At 35.4% G+C, this 24650-nt stretch overlaps 1 protein-coding gene across 1 annotated transcript in view; it reads right to left on the bottom strand.

Annotated features, from left to right (window-relative positions):
* The window catches only part of LOC149781824 (vigilin-like), a 53826-nt gene extending 29612 nt beyond the window's left edge, over positions 1 to 24214 (bottom strand). Inside the window, exons 1-14 of the mRNA XM_089936000.1 lie at positions 24187 to 24214; positions 24030 to 24105; positions 19146 to 19360; positions 16909 to 17017; positions 12846 to 12961; positions 12331 to 12537; positions 11316 to 11531; positions 10109 to 10315; positions 6637 to 6744; positions 5668 to 5772; positions 3404 to 3482; positions 2576 to 2715; positions 1539 to 1757; positions 854 to 940 (exon numbers count right to left, since the gene is read on the bottom strand). Coding sequence (XP_089792126.1) covers positions 854 to 940; positions 1539 to 1757; positions 2576 to 2715; positions 3404 to 3482; positions 5668 to 5772; positions 6637 to 6744; positions 10109 to 10315; positions 11316 to 11531; positions 12331 to 12537; positions 12846 to 12961; positions 16909 to 17017; positions 19146 to 19313 — 1761 coding nt within the window. The 5' untranslated portion in view covers positions 19314 to 19360; positions 24030 to 24105; positions 24187 to 24214. The remainder of the gene's footprint in view (positions 1 to 853; positions 941 to 1538; positions 1758 to 2575; positions 2716 to 3403; positions 3483 to 5667; positions 5773 to 6636; positions 6745 to 10108; positions 10316 to 11315; positions 11532 to 12330; positions 12538 to 12845; positions 12962 to 16908; positions 17018 to 19145; positions 19361 to 24029; positions 24106 to 24186) is intronic.
* Between the last annotated feature and the right edge of the window lie 436 nt (positions 24215 to 24650).

Below are 24650 nucleotides of genomic sequence, written 5' to 3' on the forward strand. Positions count from 1 at the left end.
TTTACAACCCAAGTTCTGCAGAGGATTGAAGTATGCAAGTACTTCTGTGCCATGTACCCAGTTTTAGTTCCATACATGTAATGAAAGTACTGGGAAAATCGACGACTTGAAGGACTGACGTTCTACACATCATACCTAAAAACACAGCTCCGGATATATTGCTATTCACGGTCTGTTTTACCATTGTAAACAGATTTGTAACAAAAAAATGTACACACATCTGGAAAATATAGGGGAAAAACAAGACGCTTGGCAGCTACAACTTGGAGGGTTGAAATTTTACACAATATCAGACCTATAAACACAGCTCCAGAGATACTGCTATTGGTTTTTTTTACCATTGTAAACAGACTGCTCAATGTAATCTTCATAATATTTTCAGAGATATTATTAACATTTGAAACAATTTGAGGAATAGATGTGCTTATTTCGGTTTTAAGTCATTTTCTACTCTATTATGCGTTATTAGTATACGTAATGGTTGAAAAATACCAATGAAAAGTGCAATGACATTAAAATAGCAAACAAGTCCAGGGATGCAGTACATATAAGAACGATAGTAACGTGTAGACTTTGGATTTGCACTAATAAACGTTTATGTTGGGTGACATTTAAAATTCCCAGTCCACTCAATTTTAGTAGCCTATTATTGAAGCTTTGAATTTCACGCTAAATACTGTTTGTGAAAATATGTTCTAAATGATGTTCTGTACCTTTAGAAAAATGAACCCTGCAATCTGATAGATAAATGAAAATGGTTAACATACCAGTAAACATCAGAGCTACACCTTACATGCAGATCTCAAATTTAAAATATCAGACAGGAATTTTGCAGTATTATTAAGTACCCCACCTGTCTGATTTTTGCACCATTTTTTCCAATAATGTTCTTGTGGAAGTCCTTGAAAATGTGAACCTGGGCCTGGTAACTGCTGACAACCTGGAAATGAAAAAACCCATATCATGACTTGGAACATTACTTTTATCTAAAGTCTAGACTTCAGAGATATGTTGGCAAAAGCATACATGCTAATCCCAAGAGAGGTACAAGTGTAATCAATGCAAATTAAGTTGCAGAAATGCAGGATCTGAGAAAACAAATCATGAATCCATGTCATAATTAAAATTAACTGTAAGAAAATAGTATATTTACAATTCTAGTCACAAATATTCAAAATCCACGTAGATTAGTGCCTGAATAGAATTATTTATATACAACTCGTTTCAGATCTTTATACGAGTGTGTGATAAAAGACATGATAATAAAACAAATCTTTTTACTACTTTATTTTTTAATATTTTTGATGTAGCATAATCCATATCCAGGTAAGCACAAGACTTAAATAATGATTACGCTAAGGTGTAACGGTTGGTATGTAAGAAAAAGTGACGCTTGGGATTCATTACTTAACTGTCAACTAGTGAATCTGTCAACTAACTTTGTGATCTTTCAACATTGCAAACTTGAAAATTTAAGACAAAAATTTCACTGATTATAAAGGGAAGCTTGCTTAATATCAGTATAGAAACAGACTTACTAAGTCTTTAGTCATCTTGTCAAGGTATACAGCACACTTGTCAACATCATTCTTGGGTCCTCTTAACGTGACAATGTCGCTCCTCTTTCCTTGATCGGGGAAAGTGATCTGCACCTGATTAAATTGGTCTCGAATTCCCCGTATCTTTTCTCCTTTTGCACCAATGATATTCTTGTGGAAGCGTTGATCAATGATGACATCCTTTGTTTTCTCATTTTCCTGTGGAAAGAAGGTGGATAACAAAACTGGCAGAAGTTCAATCACTTTAGCATCTATGTACATCGGCCCACATCCTAGGATCAACGTTAATGTTAAAAGTTTAAACTGATTAAATAATAGGCTGGAGTAAAATGGGGTCTCTTGTAAATGTTCATTCTGTTCAGAATATTTTTTTAAAATTTCTCACTCAAAATCTTGTAGTTTGAACTGTCAGCAATGACAATGGTCTTGCCAAATGTGGTTCTGAACTGCGACAAGAAACCCAGCAGATCAGTTACAAACATTACCCATATATTATCAAAGGTACAAATTTCAAATGAATACACCAGGTGTATCACTTGTACAACTGCCAAACACCAAAAGATGATGGCACTAATGCCACCAAATTTAAGCTTTTCTTACAGACTAGACTAAATATCTGGCACAAGACTAACAAAAGGTAATATATTACCAAAGCCATACAAATGTCAAATGTAATATATTACCAAAGCCATACAAATGCCTAAATTTGCTTCAGTACCGTGCATAATGTGATGAAGTGCAGTAACGAGTTAAATTATCAAATTCTGTCCTGTAAAATCTATCCCTTTAGACTAAGTTTGCTACTAGAAGGACAAAACCTGTGGAGAAAATACAAGCAATGAAACAAGTATAAAATAAGAAATGAAATGAGAACACTGAACTGCTGCCTTACATATGATGTACCATGAAAACGAAATCAGTACACAAAGCTGCCGATTATGCAAACAATAACACTACAACTACGTCATGTTATATGCCGAGTACAAACAAGACGACTGCTGTGTTAGAAAACATACCATCCTTGATGCCATTTCCATGAGCTCCTCCTTTGCCTTCTGTACTCCCACTGGATCTCCTTCAATGCGGATAATGGGGCTATTTTCTGCATCTGGGGGGATGCGAATCATCACACCAGTCTCATTTTTTATCCTTGTAACTGAGTAAAGAGATAAAACAAATTATTCTGGTGTCCTTCATCTGTGTCAACACACATGGTGTAGAAATGTGTCCACAATACAAAGATTCACCCATTTTTGATCCTTGTAACCGAGTTAGGACATTCTTGTGGCCTTCATGTATCCATGTGAACTTGTCATACAGTCTGGAAATGTGTCCATACTACACTGATTACCTTTTCGATATGGTGCAACTGAAGTCGGTCACTTAAACCTAGAAATCACCTCATAAAACATTGATGGCATTTGCTTCAAAGAGAACACTGAAAAATCTATCAGATCTAAATAAAACATATACAAGTCCACCTCTCATGATATCAGTTAAGTTCTAACATAATCAACCTGAAGCTATAACAAAAGTTCTGCACAGAAGAGATTATATCAGGAAATAAATCAACCAACAAAGAGATAATCATAACTAATGATTTACAACCCTATATATAATAATGGCCAGGGCCAAAACATTTTATAGCTCCATGTTGCTTGAATGGCAACACCATATTGATATATGAATCCTGTACAATTTGATGAAAATGACAGTGCTTTTAATTATGGAAAATGCACTATAAATGGGACGCAGGTGATATTAACAAAATTTATTCTCAACTCCCGTTCTGATAATGATGTTATTTAAAAGACAGAAGGGAACCAATTGTCCTCAATACTTACTATTAGCACCGGCTTTTCCAATGACGTGTTTGTGAAATCGTTGTTCAATTTCAATTTCTGCAAAATCCATGCGACTTTCCTGAAGAAAAAAAAGGTACATAACTTTCTACCTCTATTCATTTCAGGAATGGAAAAATTGAGGTTATTTATAAAATTTATAAAACTGGGATCACAAATTTCACAATATGTTACTTTTTTATTCTAGAAATTCAAACAAACATCATTAACACAGCCTTTATTTCCAACATCAGTATGGGTACAGCTCGGTTTTTTACGATTTCCGTGTCCACTGCTCAAGATGTGAATGTTTTAGTGGACAAGGAATTTGTACAACTCAATGGAAAAACTTTACTGGAGATAATAAAATCATCCTCAGCACATGTGACCATCATCGGCCTCTCCAGTCATGAGCCTCCCATAATGGTATATGAAATTTCAAATTCATGCTCAAATACCCATTCCTCTCCACAATTTATTTTGTATAGAAGAGTCTCCAATTTTCCTCTCTGTAATGCCACTTTTGAAATAAATGCAGCGTTTGTGCTTCACTTTACATTTCCAATCAATGATCAACAACCTCTCAATTGGTGCTATCAAAATAAGCGAGATGTTTTTATCAGCCGATGAAATTAATCTTGAGCTTCTTTGACAATGACTACACTTTATTCAGTAAGCTAGAGATGTGGTCTAAATTCAGCCAAAACGATCCTTAATCTTAGCTTCCTTGGGTCGATGTTATTTTTGAATGCCTCATGGGTGACAAAGAATTTAGTTCCTGTACCAAATCTGAAAGGAACTTTGATGGGGGTACTTTTGTCATGCATGAAGTAAACAAGACGATAGTGACATGCAAAATATTACTGATATTAAAAGCTTAACTGACAAAATCAAAAACTCTTCCTCTCAAAGTGGGATGTTTTATTAGTGCTGTAACATTTTCTCCACAACTGGGTGATAAGGCAACTAAACACGTAACAAATCTGACCCTTGATGAATTGCACCCCATCGTTGAACTCAAAAGTAACTGCCCTGCACAATAAAGTGTCTAACTTCAAATTAAAGGAATTCCTCCAGGCATCAACTTTTACAATTTTCAAAAAAGCTAATGAGAACAGGCAGCACAATGATAAATCTGTTATATTTTTAAGAGATGGAGCAACCAAATATACATGACAAGGTGTAGTGGCTTGAAGCAGGATAGTGGGTTGGTTAAAAGCAAACATCTCTGGAGTAAACTTCCAAAGACATCCACTGCTACAATGGCAACAAAAGTCTATCGTAGGGAATGACACGCATGTGGTTAATTTTTTTAAATACTGAATCCATGTTCATTATCTTCTATCCTTTCTTTTTAATTGCAATGTACTGAAACCATCTCCAAAAAACTCGAAATTACAACATACTAAATTTGGGAACAAAAATATTTTCCTATATGTCAAAATAACAAGTTCTAACAAGATAAAGTGCAGTACAAAATTCTTCGTCATGGTTTCTGACAGCCAACCTGACATTTCAAATTTTACAATGGATGGATGGATTTTAAACAGATACCTGGTGTATTTTTTATTCCTCATATTTATGGTGATATTTGACAAGTCTTTCAATTCATTTTATCTGATAGTGTATTCAATCCTTAAAAAAAAAAGAATATTTTCTTTTCAAATTTTAATTTCCAATCATTTTCTTTCTATTATATGATTTGACAACTTTTTCTCAGTTGTATGACATTTATCCAGAATCATAAAACACTTTTATAGTCTCAAATCTGGAAGGTTCAGTAGCAACAGATTCTCAGCTGGCCATCAAATTGCTGGTCTCGTAAGCAAATTCTTTTTTGTGAAAATCCCATGTCAATACAACAATCCAATCAGGACAAGCAACAATAATGGTAACCACAATGAAGAGTCAAGGGGCACAATTTTCATTTCTACTAACCAGACCTTGGTATGTGTAAAGATTCATGGTTGTCTCCCAGTAGTTAGGAAGAGTAGTGCTAAAGTACCATCAGACATATTGATGGACAGTGGACGATGGGCCATCTCACAGCCCTTCTGGCATTTGACCAGTGGAGCTAAAAAATAAATGCAGATTTAACATCTTAACTTGCTGTTCACTATGAGTTTTTCCAAATTATAAAAACATGCAGTCAGAGGAAGGAACAGCTCTAAATTCTGAGTTATTTTCCTATATCGAAGATTGGGTATGATTCAGATAGGTTGGATCAAATGGTCTAAAATGAAAATTAACACATGTAAGAAACTCACCAAGTCCTTAACATAGCTTTGAAGGGCAGCAACAGCTTGCTCCACTTCTTCTGGGGGTCCTTCCACTTGGATTTTGTCCTGGCCTTCTGAGAATTCAACATGGACCTGAAAATACAATGCAGAGTGTCAATTTTTCAACCATAAGAAAGAATGCTACTAACCAACCACCCATGAAAGGAACATTTTCCATGTTACAATGTGCTGATCATTATGCCAAAAGAAAAAGAATATAAATTAAAATAACTAAATTATTCTGTTCAAGTACAATCCTGTAGAACCTGCAGAGGAAAGGAGAGAGGAAAGGAGAGGAGGAGACAGAGCAAGTTATTCTTAACCTAACTACTGACAAGATAGTACACAATTTGTGAGACAAAAATCCCAAGCTAATCAAATATAATTGAAATGTTCTGTAGTTTAAGTCTATCAATCAACAGTCAATGGTGACTTAACAGGTGAAAAAAGTTGTTCACCTTCTGGCACAGGTGTGAATAGCATCAATGTCAGTCGAGTTTACCTTGATCAAAGCTCTTTCATACTTGTGCTAAAAAAAATCCACAGATAAATGGATTACCACTCACACCTTTGTTCTCATTCTATCATTCACACTTAACACTTAACAAAATCTAAATCTTCTGATGGATTTGGAAAATCAACATCTCACTGGTTAATACTGGCAATGCTCAGTTGGGCTGAATAATACCATTCATTGTGGATTAACTAGTCCTAACAAATGTAAAGTGAACCATACATTATACACTCAACCCATATTTAACAGTCCATTAAGCAGGTATTATTTATTATTCCACCTATATATACATCAATCTATCCATCTGTTTTTACTCTTCTAGCCATGCAAAGGCAATGATGCCAGATGGATGGACATACACTATCAATCCATAAGCTGGAAAGGCTTTGCAATATGGTCAACAAAAACGTGATGGCAAGAAACTGTGCAAGTTTCTCTCTTACCTTGGGGCAGTCTTGAGTGATTCTCCTGATATTTTCTCCTTTCTTGCCAATGATGAATTTATGTAGCCATTCAGGTGCATGGACATCAGCAAAAATGACACTGTTTGCCTGAAAAGTATCATTACAATAAACATTTTTCTCCTCAAGTCCTCTTTATTATGCAATTTTTGAACATAGTGAAATACCGCACTTGTTAATGCATGAATCATCTGCAAGTTTAATGCATCTTGTAGAATTTATCATTCTAAAAAGAGCCAAAAAGAGAACTTCAAACCAATCAATTTCTGAAGAACACATTTTAATGTCATCATCTTTTTTACACCTTGATATTCATGCAAGTATATATAGTATAATCAATTATGCTGCACTGTTTTTGTTTTATTGTATTAAAAAAAAAACATTAAGAAATCTGAAACATGTAGAAATTAAAAAAATTAAATACAACCAGTGTAATAATCAATGATTACATTGTCCAACTCTATGAAGCATTACATAGTCTCATGTAATCACTGTAAACATCAACTATATGCAGAAAATAATTTCAGACAAAAGTGATCCTGACAATGAAATATTGACATTTATCAAGTAAAACCTTTCCCCCTACTTTTATCTTTAAATTGTAAAAATGTAAACACATGTTTATATTGTTACAGCCTGTAAATGAAATGAAACAATAAAAACGAAATTTATATTCAGTGATATTAAAGCAAAGAAAATACAAGGAATTCATAAAAAACATCTAAATTGTGTATTTTTAAAAAATATTACTGCACTTGAAGTCATAGACTTTGAGTAACAGTACTAACCATGGGGAGACGGCTAGCATTACAATAATTATTGATGCATCAGTAATTACGTTCATCAGCCACTACAGCCGAGTCACATCAATATACAACTATTAGTTATTAATACAGAAAGTTTACCACCTAAAAAAAATTCCTGCAATCTTCAACTAAATAAATTCTATACAATGAGAGTAAAACAAAATGTAGATCACTGTGATGTCTTTGGTTATAAAGGTGTACGAACAGAGATGCCTCTAGTTATCAAGTTTAATAAATCTAACATATGCTACACCAAATATATTTATGAAACTTAAATACAAAATTTCAGTGAGCATAAAATATAAGCAACAGAGACCACTTTTTACAATAAGGGTATAAGAGTGATCCCCTCACAAAGTTACCCAACTCTTAAGTAGAACAGATGACAAATATTGTGGCACAACTCGTGTTGTCGTGAACCAAACAAAAATTTAACCAATACCTGTAATAGACAAAATGTAGGTCACAATGAACTGGTTTTCTTGCAAGATGCAGTAATAACAGATACATATGGTCTATTTTACACTTCTAACAAGAACAGTGTCTAAAATATGAACATTAAACACAAACAGTATCATAAATCATGAAAAGTCGGGCTATAATGACTTGCTACTGGATGAGTAGTAAGTATTGTCAAGATGGATCTCCTCAGCAAGTTCCATGATTCTGGATCAAAGTCTACACAACATGCAAAAAACATTCGCAGTCACGAGGTAAACACAAACATAAACCATGACAGTAAACTGCTCAATGCAGGGCACAGTAGTCTGCAAGGGTGTTATACTAATTGAGATGCATAAAATCTAGTTTTATGGTTCTAGCAAGAACAGTTAAAATACAAAATTGAACAAAAGTCTGAAATACAAATATTTGAGTGACCACCATTTTATATTTCATGGTAAAACAGTACAACAAGCTTCAAAAAACCTACGGTCATCAAATATGATGATTCAAGCATTACCAGTGCTATAAAAAATAAATTTAAAAAAAAACCCCACAAAATTCAATCAAAGTGCAAAGTATTGGTTTACAGTGACCTACTTTTGTCACAATACTTGTCAAAATGAAAACCCCTTATCACGATTCATAATGTTATGTATAAACAATAGGTATAGAGAGTGCACAAAAAAAGAAAAGATTTTGCTCATGAGGTCAATGTAAAAATGTTCACCCAAGCCAATTAAATGTACCTTGTAGAAGACACTCAGGGTTCAATCTAGAGCATGCCAGAGCTACCAAATCAATAAAAAAAAATCACTGGTCTTTTAGAAAAATTCTCTTAACTGTAAATGTAACACACCTGGTACTTAACTGAATCACCACCCAACTTTTATTTTCTGAACAGCAATGTTACAATAACTCAAGAAGCTGCATCAAGGAGACACTTGTAAAAATACAAGCATTATGACAGGAGCAAGTTTCCTATTTATGAGTTGTTCTGAAATGCAAGCACACACTCAACTGTGTTGAGAAGAAAAGAAACTAAATATGCCTACAAGAAAATTGTCATGGAATTGCCAAGTGGTCAGATTTAAAACGGTACCAGATGGACACCATGTGTTGATTGTGATAAGGGAAAGTCTTGTCACTATTTGTTTTTGGGGACAAGAGGGTGGGGTTTACATACAGAAAAAAATATATGTATGTATATAATTAAAAAAAAAAGAGTAAAAATCTCAACATATTCAAGACACTGACCATGAACCAGCTGAATGTCAATTAAAATCTTCTGAGAAGAAACACATTTAACAAAATCTGCCATCAGTACACAATTATTACTCACAAGCTAGGAAAATCTGTAACCAGTATACAAATTTAAGCCTTGAAGACATTTTAGCATTCATACTAATAACAAGCGAGACAAATTTATACATTTCAATGTCTGAAACCTCAATGATAATAATAATCAACATTTTTATTTCATCCAGGCCATTTATGAAAAGTTTCTTTTTTTTTATACAGTAAATTTTAGCGATTTTTACTATCCACCAGCATCATATAAAAGAATGAGTAGCAGCTCAAGTCAGATATTTTGGTGGCTCCTTTTTAAAAATCCTGATGGGCCAATGGCCCCATCAGGTTGAATCTTAAACGGAAACTTTAGGCACACTGACCTGCTAAGGGTAAAGAACTAACAGAAATCCATGCAATCACCTAGTATTTTGATTCTTGCATCAATGAAACTTGAAACATAAATTGAAAATTTTATCAAAGTCAATGAGGTATGAATTCTGGGCCATAGCGACCTATTGTGACGAGTCCTGTTGACATGTGTAATGATTCAAGTTATAAAACTTCAGCTCAATGCCAAACCAAGAATGTACAACTAATGTACATTATATACAAACTTATCTATGGTGGTAGTTTATGAAACTCAACCTAAATTGTGACTTAAAAAGAAAAAAGTAGCTGAAATAAGACTGCACACATTTATAAGCTTTTACAAGATTGGATGACGAGACATGCTGATAGTCATACAACTGCTCTCCCATAACGAGGTAAACTAAAAGAGGGGGCTGGTCGAGGCACATTTACTCCTGGGGAAAACTATTTGAGACACTATACCATATATCCTTTTATCATCTGCTTTAATGGAAAACAAAATTCCTATCCCATAGTTAGCTATGGTAATGTTCACCGTTCGATACCTTTGAGTACACCATTGTCAGAGCGGGTCCAAGTTTTTCCTGTTCACCACGGAGAGTTATGGTTTCCGAAGGGCTTTCGTAATGGGGAACTTCAACTGACACTCCAGTAATGGCCAGGATCTCATGAAGATTGCTACCACGAGGCCCAATTACATACTTATGCTGGGACTTCCTGACCTCAACTGACACTGTCTGGCACTTGCGTTTCTGTAAAAATAAAATTATGTAGTGTCTATGTAAACCAAACACTTGCAGTATACAGTAAAAGGTCTCAATAATCTCATCCATCATCGGAATACATGCCAAGTACAGAATGTGTGTGTGATTTAGATTTTTAACACATCTTCAACATTTTTTCAGTCATATCGCTACAATCTCAACAGTGTGACCAGTTTATAGTTATGTCTAGCACTGGGGCATGATGCTACAGATATGTAATATCATAACCCACCCAGTCACATACACCAGACCGACCAGTTCTAGCATTAGCCTCTTCATGCTAGTACCATTTTTTAAAGTCTTTTGGTATGACTTGGCCGAGTTTAAACCCACAACCTAACCTCCTGCACCCATGCACCCAAAGCAGATGCTCGAACCACTAGGCCACCTTGTCTGTCATCTGAATATAGTATAATAAAATTGTACTGTACTCTCATCCGTCATTTAAAAATATGCAGACAATATTTCACTTTACCCTCATTTGTGCATCAAGAGACCCCCCACATTTATCTGATGCTCAGTTCTGACACAAGGAGTTTTTGCTCAATTTTGAACCCCTTGGGAAAATGCTGAGGACAGTGAAATGACACTTGACCAGATGCTGACAATACTACACAAATTTTGCAGTTTTAAACTTTAAACTTTAATATGGTCTAATCGATAAAGAATGGCCAATTTCAGATATAAAAAAATGAAGCTATCTGCAAAAGAAATATGTTAACTTAAAGATTGTTCTGAAGTTCAACAGAAACACGGTTGTACTAAATAAAAACCAACAAAAAGTTATGTGAATTATCACATAGTGCTTGCAGAGGGAGTGAGGATGAGAAGTGCCAAGTTATTTGCCTCCAACATATTTTAACAAAGAATCACAAAACTGTTCAATTTCAACATCTAAATTAACTTTGAAATTTTTAATCTGATAAAGGAAGCACCAAGGTACCTAATGACATCTGGAGAGCAATTGTTGAAAATTATTGTTTGTTACCTTTTCATTATAGATGCTCATGATGGTTGCTTTGCATCGATTCACTGCATCCTTCTCACCAGAGACTGCAATCTCATCCTTTTGCACGCTGAGAGGGGGTACGTTAATTCTGGCACCAGTTTCATCCATGAGCTGCTTGATGATAGCGTTGTTTGGACCACAAACAAATGGATGGTAGATCTTTTCGATTGGGAGACGTTCAAAAGCAAGTTTGGCCTGAAAAAAATTATAACGTTAAGCTTATGCAGTTCACAATATTAATTCAACTTGAAATATGAAACACAGTACTACTACTTTAATATTTTCTACAATATTGAAATAGCATCTGAAATTAAATGTAAATGATAAATGTAAAGACATCTGACATGGAAAAACTGTTGTACCTTGACTAAACTGTCAGAAGTACAGATTACCTCTGTTGCAGTGTAATGATCAAAAATGTGGATTTGAAGTTTTGGGTATCACTAATGATACCAATGCTACATCCGGGCTTTGTACAAAATTTATGACTGTGCAGTGGCCAGTTGAGGAAAAATTTCCATTCCGGTACAACTTAGCGAGAGGTCCCTCAGACATTTCTTTTTATTTAATTCTGTAAAATGAAAACTATTAATTCGTTTTAGTTTCAAGAAAATCAAGGCTTTTCAAGGTACCCAAACAATATTTTGAATTTTCATGGTGTCTTCAAGGTCCCCATCAGACCCTTAATTTTATTTAACAGTCATGCAATAACATAGCACAGATTTTATGTGTTCAATTTGCATATGTGGCATTAAATGAAATGCAACTAAAAATGTGTCCAGTAAAAAATATGCTATAAATAAAGAGATGACTTCTGACAAAAGTGCAATGATGCTATCATTTCCTACAGAAAACATGAAAATCAAGCCTCATTTTCATCTTAAACTTCAAAATGTCGTTCAAATTCGTCATGCATGTCTAAAACAACTGAATTTAAAAACAATGAATGGCCCTTCTACAACAAATTACAAAATAAACTAAAGAGTAACATTACCTGTTCTTCTGATATCAAAAGAAGCTCATGCTTTGCCTTATCAATCCCCTCTTTGGTCCCAGTAATACGAATCATATCTGAATTTTCATCTGGCCGTGGAAACGAGATTTTAGTTGCTGTGGCAAGTTCCAAGTCCTGAATTTTTGTACCATTTCTTCCAAGAATAAATCCATGATGATCTCTGGGAATCTTGAGTGTTACATTTGCCTGGAAATGATAATATAAATATATGAAATATCTTTGTTTTCTCATAATAATGTCTTAACAAAAGAGAGGAAGATGGATTGAATACTGTACATTTAGCAAGTAAATATTTCCATTTTGTGACGATTCAACCTTGGACACAACTCTTTAGACTTGTGAATTTGCAACTGATAGGAATATGAGAACATGTATTTTTGAAAAGCTCTTTGAAATCATTCTCGATTTCTGCTTGTCAATTCTTGCACACCTGAGAACATAAATATTGCTCAAAATTAAAACAAATTCACAGTATATAAAAAAATATGATGTACCTGTGTTTGTAAACGAGTCATGACATCACGCCTAGCTTTCTTCACAGCATCTTCTTTGCCGGTTATCACCACAGTTAGACTCTGATCTCTGGCCAAGCTCATCTCGATGCTCACTCCTAAAAAAATACAAATACAAGATCCCATGAAAAGACTGACATGCAAAAATTTCTCTTCATCTCGTCTCTGTATTCTTTTCAGCTGTGGATTATTTAAACTATATCTGATATTCACAAGAAACTCCAACATACCAAACATGGTTAACAAAAATGTTTTCTTTGAGGTGCACATAAACATGCTTACAACTTGATGTGATGGATAGAAGATCACTTGACTTAAGATAATTTCCAACTGTCTGATAAAATCTGGTGGTATATAAAATGTTGTTCAACTCCGTTTCTACTGATTAGTTGGATCAGATGTTGAAAATAGGTTTTAAATCTGGTTGCTAAGGATGCCACATAATTGCTAGGGTAGACACCTGAGCACAGTCTTTACAGAACTTTATCAAGATCCATTCCGAAGAATTTAAAAATAGATGAGAACCCAATGTTTTTGACCAACAGTTCAGGTGAGGAGCAACAACAAATTTTCAAAGCACGTCCAAAGAAATATTGAAAATATGACGTCAACTGGCTCATCCATTCTAAGTGTTAGTTGAAAACAGGTTTCCCAACTGGTTACTAACAAAACCACACCACTGCTATGGAAGAACATATCCCAAGGAACATTACTACCAAGATTGATTAAAATTGGCCCAACAGTTTTGGGCAAGTTGAAAATAGTGATGCAGATAGACAACTCATAGTGGACAACCGAAAACGAAAAGATGCAGGGTATTTTTTAAAGCTTGCATGGTTTTACTTTCCATTCATAATTCAGTGTTACTGTATAATTCATTCTGTAAAGATACCCCCCCCCAAAAAAAAAAACAGTAGCATGATAGGATCACCATCTGTTCTGGAGAAAAAGCTGAAATAGGATTTTAACACTGGCCATTTCGGGCATCCACATCATTCAGGTCAAACAACATACAGTGCAAAGTGTTTTGGTGAAATGACCCACATCAATACATGCATCCTTTCAAGGCAAGTAACAGTAATGCAAGTTATCAAGATGACCAACTTGTTACCAGTCTGATTAGCACAATTTTCATCTAGGATGAACTAGATATCATAAGAATGGCAGCCATGCCATAATGGTAGTACAATTAGCAACATTGCAAATTTGAATGTCTTCTAGCAAAAGCACCATGTCATTACAAATATTTGTTCAGGAGATGTAGCTATACAATTTTCAAGATGACTAAGAAAACCATATTAACTATTTTCATTGAAGAACAACTACATTTCACAAGTAGTCGTAAAACAACCCATTTCGATATGACCATCAGTTCAGGTGGAGTAACAATAAAAAAGATTTCCAAGATGGCCCCAATTGCAGCCAAGTTTGATATCACAGGGGCATGATTCTCACTTGGGACTCACCTTCTCTGGAACCATGGGATGAACATATGCAGAGGTCTCACTAGGATTTTAAAACTAAGAGTCCAGGACTCCCATTTTGGTAAAAATAAGAGTCCCACCTTCTTTTCTACAGAATCAACACAGACGTAAGTGCATCTATTTTTAGATGGAGAGGTTTTTGTAATGTAATCACTCACAATAATATAACTTCATTACAACAGTCCACTGACAGGATCGCAAATTTATGGTTTATTTATTTGTATACGTACTTGTAATAATTTTAGGCAAATAGATAGTATCTGATTTGCTGTTTTCCCCCGTATTTTCGCAAATACGTGTCAAGTCAGAAAACAGCATAGACCTTAGAGCGCATCTTGTGAATTCCACAACATGCATTGTCCCATACATTTCTGACCTACATACTTTGCATTTTAAAGTTAAACCTTTAATAAAATAATACACTGGCTTTGGTTTCAATGATTTGGATATTTTTTTTCCCTGAATATCTTTGCCAGATGATTTAAAAAACTGACAATCTAATAAACTGGTACATCCCAGACTTAGCAAAGTCCACCATTATTTCTCGTTAGGCCTACTGGTTCACTTACAGTTTCAAACTAATTTTGTGAAGCAATATTGTATAAAAGGCAGATAATATATACATGTATCCAGATCACCGATTCCGATCTTAAAACACAAGTTTGTATGTTTCATCATCAAAGGATAGCATGCAGGAAATTGATAGTTGCTACTTTACTAGGAAAAGTGTTAATGGTCAATCAGCTATCAAAACATAATGCTTGTGAATGGGCAAGAGTTTGTTTGTCAATGTGACTGATATAAAAACTAAGCCTACCTACTGATGCCTTGATGAATGCATTTTGCTACAACACTAGAACTAACCGGGCTAAGGCGAGGGGTACTGAAAATAATATGGTATTGTCAGTCAATGTACCTCTTAAATAATCACAGGACGAAGTTGTTTTCACTGTCCTAACAGAAGAAGAAGAAGGCGAAGTTTACATTTGGAAACGAACACAATAACATAAAGCTAAAGTTATTTATTTGATGTACTTTTATAAATGACCACATGTACATCTCTGAATCTTTCTGCCTCTGAATTCAATCACTGTAAATATCAGTACATTTATGACCCAGCCACCAGTCAAAGCCTTTGAACTTGCCACCCAGCTATTGCATCATGTTTTTTTATGTACTCTTATAAAATGGCAACATGTACATCAAGGGGTCTTTCAGTCACCGAATTCTGTCATTGTAAATATCAGCACAGCTAATTGTTCAACACATTTTCCAACAAAGCAGGTGACTGAAGCAGGACTGGCAAGTCTTTGAATTTTGCAACACACCTATTACATGTGTATGGAGGACTCCCGCTTCAGTGATTTTCTGCGTCCCAGATCAAAAACTGCCGTAGATCTCTGATATGTATGAAGTTTCATGGCAATCCTCAAATTTGTGTAAAAATAACATTACCATGCAAATGTCCAACAGACCGATGCCAGATAATATACCATACAAGCAGTCTAGCCATTGACCACCAGACCTAAAATCTTTGCAACAACTTTTTTAAAATCTTCTTTGAGATGAAATAATATTTAAGACCATGGGACAAACCACAAACTTCACGAAACTACATAAAGCATTGGGGAAGCTGAAGCTAAAAAGAAAGATTGGATAGACAATAGTAACCACACCAACAAGATACATTTTGTTTATTTTAGTGGAAAAAGTTAAATCTGTAAAGCTGATATTATAAAATTCCACACGAATTTTGATCTAGTCTAGTTAACAAAAAACTACTATATCATTTGCTTGAACCTCCCCCAATTTAAAGAAAGAAAAGCATCAACGATATAAAAAAAAGCACAAAACTTTCATTCACCGATCCATAATTTCTAACTCGATTCTTGGCAAAGGGTTCCAATACTGTCTAATTATTGGCATTTCAGAGCAAACGAAAGATCACAAGGTAATAAAACAAAAGACTGCTAACTGTCCATTTCTAGTTTATAGATAGTCCATTTCAGTAAAAATAACTTCTGCATCCAGTATTTGCAATATCTAGCTTCAATATTTCTAATACAAAGGAAACATAAAAAGAAGAAACACTCGTGTACATAAGTTCAAAGAGATGTAAATCCAAAATGTACTAAATTACTGACTTTTTCAAAGACAGTGAACTACATCACATCTGTTGCTTGAAAACAAACTGGCCCAAGCAAATATGGGAATCATGTTGCTAAAGAAACTCCCTTTAGATTTGAAATGCAAAGATGCTGACAGTGTTTGGGATCACTTGCAACAATCTGGTTATAATTTTGAATCAATGAGTGAAAGGACAGAGTTTCGTGCATTTTTATATCTGTAATGCTTCGTTTTTAAATTCGTATGGGGCTATAAACAAACGGGATTGTGTGAGAATACTGTAATGGTGAAAATATAGTAAGGCACTAACAGCAGACAACTGATACAATTTTGAAGGAACCATAGAAAACAATATTCATTTCAGCAAAGGTTCAACGAAAAAGCCACTTTTTTTAACTATGCAAATCAAACATATCCTTTCTTACTACACTTACCAGTCCGTGCCATTATTTCCTTGCAGATTTTAGCCTGTTCACCCTCCTCTCCAAAACTGTATTCATCCATATCCTTGAATCTTCTCTCTTCCAAAGGAACTTGAAAAACCTATAAGATGAAAGTTTGTGACAACACAAAAAAACAAGTAATCTTACAAATATATGATTCACAACAAAGGATTGATCCACCTGAGAAATTTTTCATGGTGGATGCTGTAACTGTCTCAAAGCTTTTCCAAGAAATGTTGGTGATTATATTTTTTGTTATGTGCATAATGTCACGCAACGTCTCTTGCACCAAACTTGGAATATAAGGGATATGATTAAGGGCGGTTTGTAAATTTATAAAGTTCAATCCATCCAGTGTTTATGATTTGGTTTTTTAATGCAGCTTTAAGAATTTTTCAGTCATACTGCTATGATGTCTGCAGTGTGGCAGTTTATATTGATGTCTAACACTGGGGCATCATGCTGCAGACATGTCCCACCCAGTCACATTATCCAGACGCCAGGCTGTCCAGCCCTAACACTAACTTCTTAATGCTGAGTGCCAAGCAAGGCAGCTGCTAAGCTGAATAATGTAGTTTCAAAAAGAAAACATGATGCCAACTTTAAAGACAGATTTCACATTCTGGATGGTCTGGAGATGTGTACACACATTTTACAATGGGGATCCATACTCCAAACTGCAGCCAATGTGGGTATGTGAGATAGATTGCCAGTAGCTTCTCGTGGGTCGGTGGTTCTTTCCGGGTTCTTCATCCACCATTAATACTGGCCGCCATGCATAGCCTATCGTGTGCTGAAAAATGGTGTTAAACCCCACAACAACAACAACAACCAAAACTGCAGAGTTTAGTGGGGAAAATAAAGCACATGCATAAAAAAAGAGTGATACCTTAGAAACGCATATAAATAATGTTATGCTTTAGTCGTCTAGCTGAAAACATTAACTGGGCTGTGGGTATATGACGAAGAATGTGTAAAGTGTAGGATCTGTCAGTGTACATGTAGCATCATGTCCCACCCAAACACATTATCCCAAAAGCAGATCAGCCAGTCCAAATACAACCTCCTAATGCAAAGTGCCAAGCGAGGCAGCTGCTATCACCATTTTTATGTCTGTGCAGGGCTGAGCAAATCCCATAGCATGATGTCCCGGACTAGTCATTTTTGAAGTCGGGCAAGTAAAATTTTCCAAGTCGCTAGACAGGGACAAGTGCTTTTTAAAAAGATGGCAGTCCTTTTCGTGCTTTTATCACTATATCTACTTTTATTTGGCCAATCATGCCCTCCGGGCACACTTAATACTTGATTCTACCCCTCTGCTGTGGTACAAATTCTGCTAGGGTTCAAATCTGCAACCTCCCATATCCAAAAGTGGTTGCTATAATCAAATAGACCACCAGAGTGGTCAAAGGGTAGGATCTCAGAAAAAGTTACTTTCCATCCCTCTTTTAGGGTTACTATAGAATAGTTCATATTGTAAACAGCTGCTTACACTGGTTGGCTGTTTTAGTGTTTCAGCCACAACAACAACAAAAAATACAACATTAAATTAATACACATGCCACCAGCCTGTTTCAGGGATGCTGATCCAGTGCACGTCACAACAGATGGGATAGATCCAATGAAGATATACCATCTTAGAAGGTTATGGACTTTCTAAAAGAGTTTGTTTATATATATTTCACAACCCCAACCCAACAAAAGACTTTGCATGTTAAAGGTTATGCCCTTCCCTGCTTTTATCTATTTGGATTTTGGATATGTAACGCTTGATGTTATGTAAACTGGATTGTGCTAATGTGCTGTTGAACCCTACACATTGGGTTACAATGCAGTTCTGGATACAAGCTACAGCTATGGACCCTGGGACCAAACTAAAACCATTTTACTTCAAATGGTTGACAGAATGTATGGTAATACTGGCTGAAAGAAAATGACAATGCAAAGTAATGTATCCTTATTTCCTATTTAAACCTCATTAACTGACCCCAACCAACTCCTGTAAATTCCAAATTACATTTAACAAAATTATTAATATACACTTGACGTGTTTTGTTTACCAACCCACCCACCAAGAAAAACTTATCCACACTGGAGGATCTGGGAGGCAAGGACATCAACTAATGAGCAACATCCATTATCAGTGGTTACAAAATGTCAGCATGTTAAGAGCAGTAAATGGTCAATGATTTGCATTTACTCTTTAGAAGCAATAATTGGCTTTATACCTGTGTACATTTGGATGATTTGACAGTCATATTCCATTTGGCAGGCGTTCGAGGGGGAAAAGACTGACCCATTGGCAGCTGCGGGAAAGCTTCATCATAAGATGGTGGGACTGGAGGAATGTAGGCTTCCTCATCCACATTTCGGACCTCCGGAACATGTGTTGCCATTGTCTGAGCTCGTAGTCAGTAATGCCGTTCCAAGTCGTACAGTACAGCTGAAATAACAAAATATAATACCCCATCATTCAAAATTAATCTTGCACACTTCTGCAAGTCTTATTACAAGGTTTCTCTGGAACTAATAATGGTACCAGGTCAATGAAACAATGTTTCTAAATTTTTTCACTTGATTACATAGCTTTAAAGCTGGAAGGGTACATTCCTACTAGAAACATGATAGTCTTGCTTTTTTTTGGAAGATAAATTTCCTGGTCTCTGTCTGGATGAAATTTGTTTCATATATGTCCATTATGGAGTGGAATTAAAGAACGGTTTAGTTTAGAAAACATACATTTTTCAAATCAAAGATGTCTCTACTTCAAGACTATCCCAAAACATCTGAACCAAATATATGAACAAGTACTAAATCGCACAATATATCAGAAGTTTGACTACGGTACTGTATATTCATACACATTCGCAGGTTAAGCCATTTCAATTTGCATCATAAAATTATTTACTTTATTGAACTGCACTGTGCTGGTATTAGGTGACAATACTAGAATGAACATAAATTAATTATGGAAAATGGTATCAGCAAATTGAAAACCACATACAAGTATTTGGTACAAGTACCACCTGAATCTATATGCAGGATATGCAAAGTAAACATTCCCTAAAACAGTATATATTTTTTAAATCAATAAATGATCAGTATTAGAATGTTACAAAGAAAAAGGTGTTAGCCCTAAATTAATCTCTTTTAATAAATCTCCAACTTTAAATCCTTATCACTATTTGGTTCAAAATCCATCACTTAAAAATTCCTCATTACAAACGAGTTATTTAATTTTTGACAACAAAAAAAACCTTCAAAATTATTAATCCAAGTTTCCTCCAACATGTCCCACTCCATTACTGACAATTACGCCGGGGTGTTGGACCAGTCTATTGCCTACTGAAAGCTGGGGTGTTGGGCCACAGTCTATTGCCTATTGAAAGCTGGGGTGTAGGGCCACAGTCTATTGCCTATTGAAAGCTGGAATTTGCTGCCACCCTGTAGACCCAGGAAAGGACACAATTTGCAAAATATTTACTACAAGCACAAGGATCAGAAATATGTTGATGTTGCAGCAACCTCGACAATGTGAAATGGAGATGTCTTCTGGCACAGCAACAAGTGGTTAGTCTTTATGTGTGATACACGTCTTTATGCTTACTCAGAAACACTTTCTTTTTATTACAGAATTTTAAATGCAAAAACCTTACATATGCTTATTTAGTCCATGTCAATACAAGCAGTGCATCGGTAGAAAGAAGTTCTGTCATTTTACATTAATTTTAGGGCAATGAATTTTACATATGCTATAAATCGTATATTTTATCAAATTAATTGTTTTCATTTGAAAATAAAAAGGCTTGATTCCGTGAACACATCTTGCACAGATTGAGACAATCAGGTGGTATTACTATAGCAAGATGAGATTGCTCCACCCAACTAGAGTTGTTGTTATAGGGTTTAACGCCATTTTTCAGCACAAGATAGGCTATACATGGCTGCCAGTATTAATGGCGGAAAACCGACCCACAAGAAGCTACCAGCAAGCTTTCTCACAGATCCACATTGGCCAAGCCAGAGACTCGAACCCACGCAGACAGAGGTGAGATGACAGTGATCCGTGACAGAGCGCTTTAGACCACTCCCGCCACCCACCCCCAACTAGACAGAGTTTAATGATTGTGAGATTACTTGTGAGGATTTTGGCTGCCATTTTTGTATATATTGCATTCTGGTGATAGCATAGCTGCCAACCTTCCAGGCTCGCAATTAGTGAAAATAGGGATAAAAATGAGTGAATTGGGAGATGAATTAGTGAAAACTACCATGACAATAACTCCATCCACTCTGTCAATACTACATTACATCAGGATCACAATATAAAACTAAAACACTACATATATGCAGAAATATATCCGTATTTCTATTTATTATGGTATTTATAAACTTCACATGTTCTTGTTATTTATCAAGACATGATAATGCGGCAGATTTGAACTGCCTCAATTGCATGATCATAAATTTGTTTTCAAAATAGTTCAGGCTTCTTGCCTGCTGGTTGATATTGGCGACTAAAATTGCTGATAAATTTTCTGCACCTAAGGAGGCCCTAAAGTCTGTCTTATTTTTCCTCACTGGAGAAAATACTCTTTCACTGTCACTGTTGCTGTGAGGAATGCACAGGAGCTGCAGCACTTTTGGTTCTTCCACAGGAAAATTTGGAAGCAAACTTCGAGTCCGGAAACATTTGTTGGAACAAATGTTTAGCATGTCTCCAGTTTATAAAGATATATTCAACAAGAAAACTCACAAATAATGCTTCAGCATTGGTAGCTTGCAGGTCTTCCATCGATGGCTTAAAATATTCCAGAGCTGAAATCTGCAATGCAAATTCCTAATTTTCCCAACCTCTATGTTTGTTTTTTGCAGCCAATGTGCTTCCTCACATTGTCTATGCCAATATGCCCAATACTAAAATTTGTGGTGTGCCAAACGCATGATGAATATCAATGTTTAATGGCTAAATGCACTTCCAATATTTGGTATTTTCCAAATTAAACTTCACTTTCTAAGCAATACATTTCTTTTTCCTTTTTTTTTAATGTCAGAAAACAACTGTGAAATGATAAATTTGCAGCGCTTTTCAAACTCCACAACACAGCACTGTCCCACGTTTCTGACCTACATATTACATTATGAAGTTAAATCTTCTAGCACACACGATTTAGACTGCTTTCCATGAATTGTATGTTTTCCTTAATCTATATGCTAAATTATTTAAGAAAACAGACAGTGAAGCAGCATTTCCTATACATGTCTAATATTACAGGTTGAGTTGAGGTTTCAAAGTGATTTTAATAGGAAAATAACACGAACACAGCAATTAAAATCTCAATTTCAGAAACTTGAACAAATTATTTATTTTCTCCAAAATCACGAGCATTGCAAACGACATGTCTTTAATCCACTGACAGATGAGAAGAAAGTACATTGTTGCTGAAATTTGACCTGGATCTGGCCATTTGCATCCAGTCACATGACTACACAAATCTCACAACCAACATGCCAATGACTTCAGAGGTCAAATAGTCATGTGATATTGACAAACAAATTTCCAAAGTTGTTGTACATAGAATTTGGCCATATTAAACAAGTCACTTAATGTTTTTAAATAAATATAATGCACGTTTAATTCTCCACACATTTATTCTGAGAACGACCAGAAACTTGTCTGTATCGCAACAGGGTGGAGAATAACATTTACACGAAGTATTATGCACGCGTCAGCAAGGTTTTTGTTGGTGTCATGTGACTATCACATTGACATGTGCTCTCTTCATAGTGAATCTGGTTTTCTTCAAGTTGCTGCACCATTAACAGAGTTTCAGTCCTTTTCACAATAAATATTTTAAAAAGTTTTTTTTTCTTCACTTTTCTATAAAAATTACGTAAATTTCATTTACATGTTCAATTTGTTTTCCTACGGGAACACTAGAAATTGTTTATTGTTAATATCACGTGACTGTATGACCTCTGATGACATTGACATGTAGGTTGCGAGAGTTGTGTAGTCATGTGACTAGGAATGCAAATGGCCCGATCCAGGTCAGCGGATTAAAGAAATGCTATGATCGCAATTTCTGAGAAAATAAATCATATTCCTAACAATTTCATGCAGGTATATCTCAATGGAAGGTCATTCAAGTTTGATGGGCCAGCTAGTAAGCAGTTACCCCATGCCAGCAAATTCCAACTTTTCGACATGGAATGGACTCTGACCCTACACCCCAACATAAATGTCCAAACATTAAAAATGGAGTGACAAGGGTCAGAGGAAACTGACTAGACCAATGTGCACCTCACTTAGAATACAGCAGGGGCCCCAGGCTATTGGATATTTTGGGCACTGAAGATTCCTCTAGAATTTTGATATATTCCAAACCGATGGAACCAACCAATGCACTAGTAAAGTACAAAAGTGGTAGACCGTATACTAGTAATACTGCACATCTCTGCTTAAAGATGTCACTGTAAAAGAAGTCAAGTGATATACATGCAACTGGATTTCTTAAGTGACAAATCTCATTTCGAATATAATTTACTTAAAAGGGCATGTATTATAACAAAATATTTTCAAGCCTTTACCCAATTTAGTACAAACTAACATTTGGCACTCCCAATTCCTTAGTACACGTATCAGCACTATAATTCAGAAGTGTATTGTGTAAAGTAAAGGGAAGACATGAACGAGTACAGTAACTGTTGCAACTCACTCGCCCTGGGGACAAGTGCTGGGAAAACATTTTCTCCGAGCCCTGAAATTACAATATTAAATTCCTGCTCTGCAGTTAAATTAAAGTGGCTAAAATAATTATTGTAATAACTCGGCTTGTTTCCCATACTTTTGGATCCCCAATGTTGGCCTTCACAAATAGGGTAACCAGCTGTCCAAATCCGTAACTCCAACAAATCACCTACCAGTTAATGAAGCAAATTTAACGTACAATTAAAACAAAGTTAAATTTAAAATCGCATAAATTTTAAACTAATGTATCAGAAATGTAAGTTTTGGCACTCTTCAAATGTCCACGTCGACAACTGTCAGAACCAACAGTCCCGTGCATCACACGAGGGTACGACGTGTCAATTTTTACAAGTCTACTTACGGTACTGCGTCCGCAAAAGTCCGGCCTAGATTGATACAAGAGGTTTTTGGGGCTCCAATATGGCTCTTCTCTTGATCTGGAAAAAAAAGTAAAATGTTAAGCCACTGTAAATGTGCAAAATTTGGTGAACCACTAGCTAGGAGAACCCATCGCTTACCACCACAAGAAGAAGAATACTGTTGTGATGCGGCACCCAAGGAATTAATACGCTAGCGGTATGAACTGAAATTGGATTGGACAATTTTTCTCTACGTACCACAACTTTGAGAACCTTCTCCAATCAAAAGCCGTGTTTTACCGGCTTCATTTATTGATTTTAACAAACTTAAATCATATGAAAATAATTGAGAAATTATTGACACTTTAAAATAAATAAGTATTATTTATTTCAGAACAGCTAATATTATTATTTGGACACTTAAATGTGAAAAAACAGCGCAGCTTTATGGACTATTTTGTATGACGTTTGAGGTCAAAGAACAATTTCACAGACTACTGACGTCAGTACGTGGCCTACCGTTAGTAAAATCTGTTGCAGAGAAGTTTATTGTAACATATGTTACTGTGAATGATTGACAAATAAATGTTAACTCGTTAACAAATGCGGGAGGAAGTAAAAAA

The sequence above is a fragment of the Sinohyriopsis cumingii genome, chromosome 15 (genome assembly GCF_028554795.1).
Source record: "Sinohyriopsis cumingii isolate HCF-2022 chromosome 15, ASM2855479v2, whole genome shotgun sequence".
NCBI lineage: Eukaryota > Metazoa > Mollusca > Bivalvia > Unionida > Unionidae > Sinohyriopsis > Sinohyriopsis cumingii.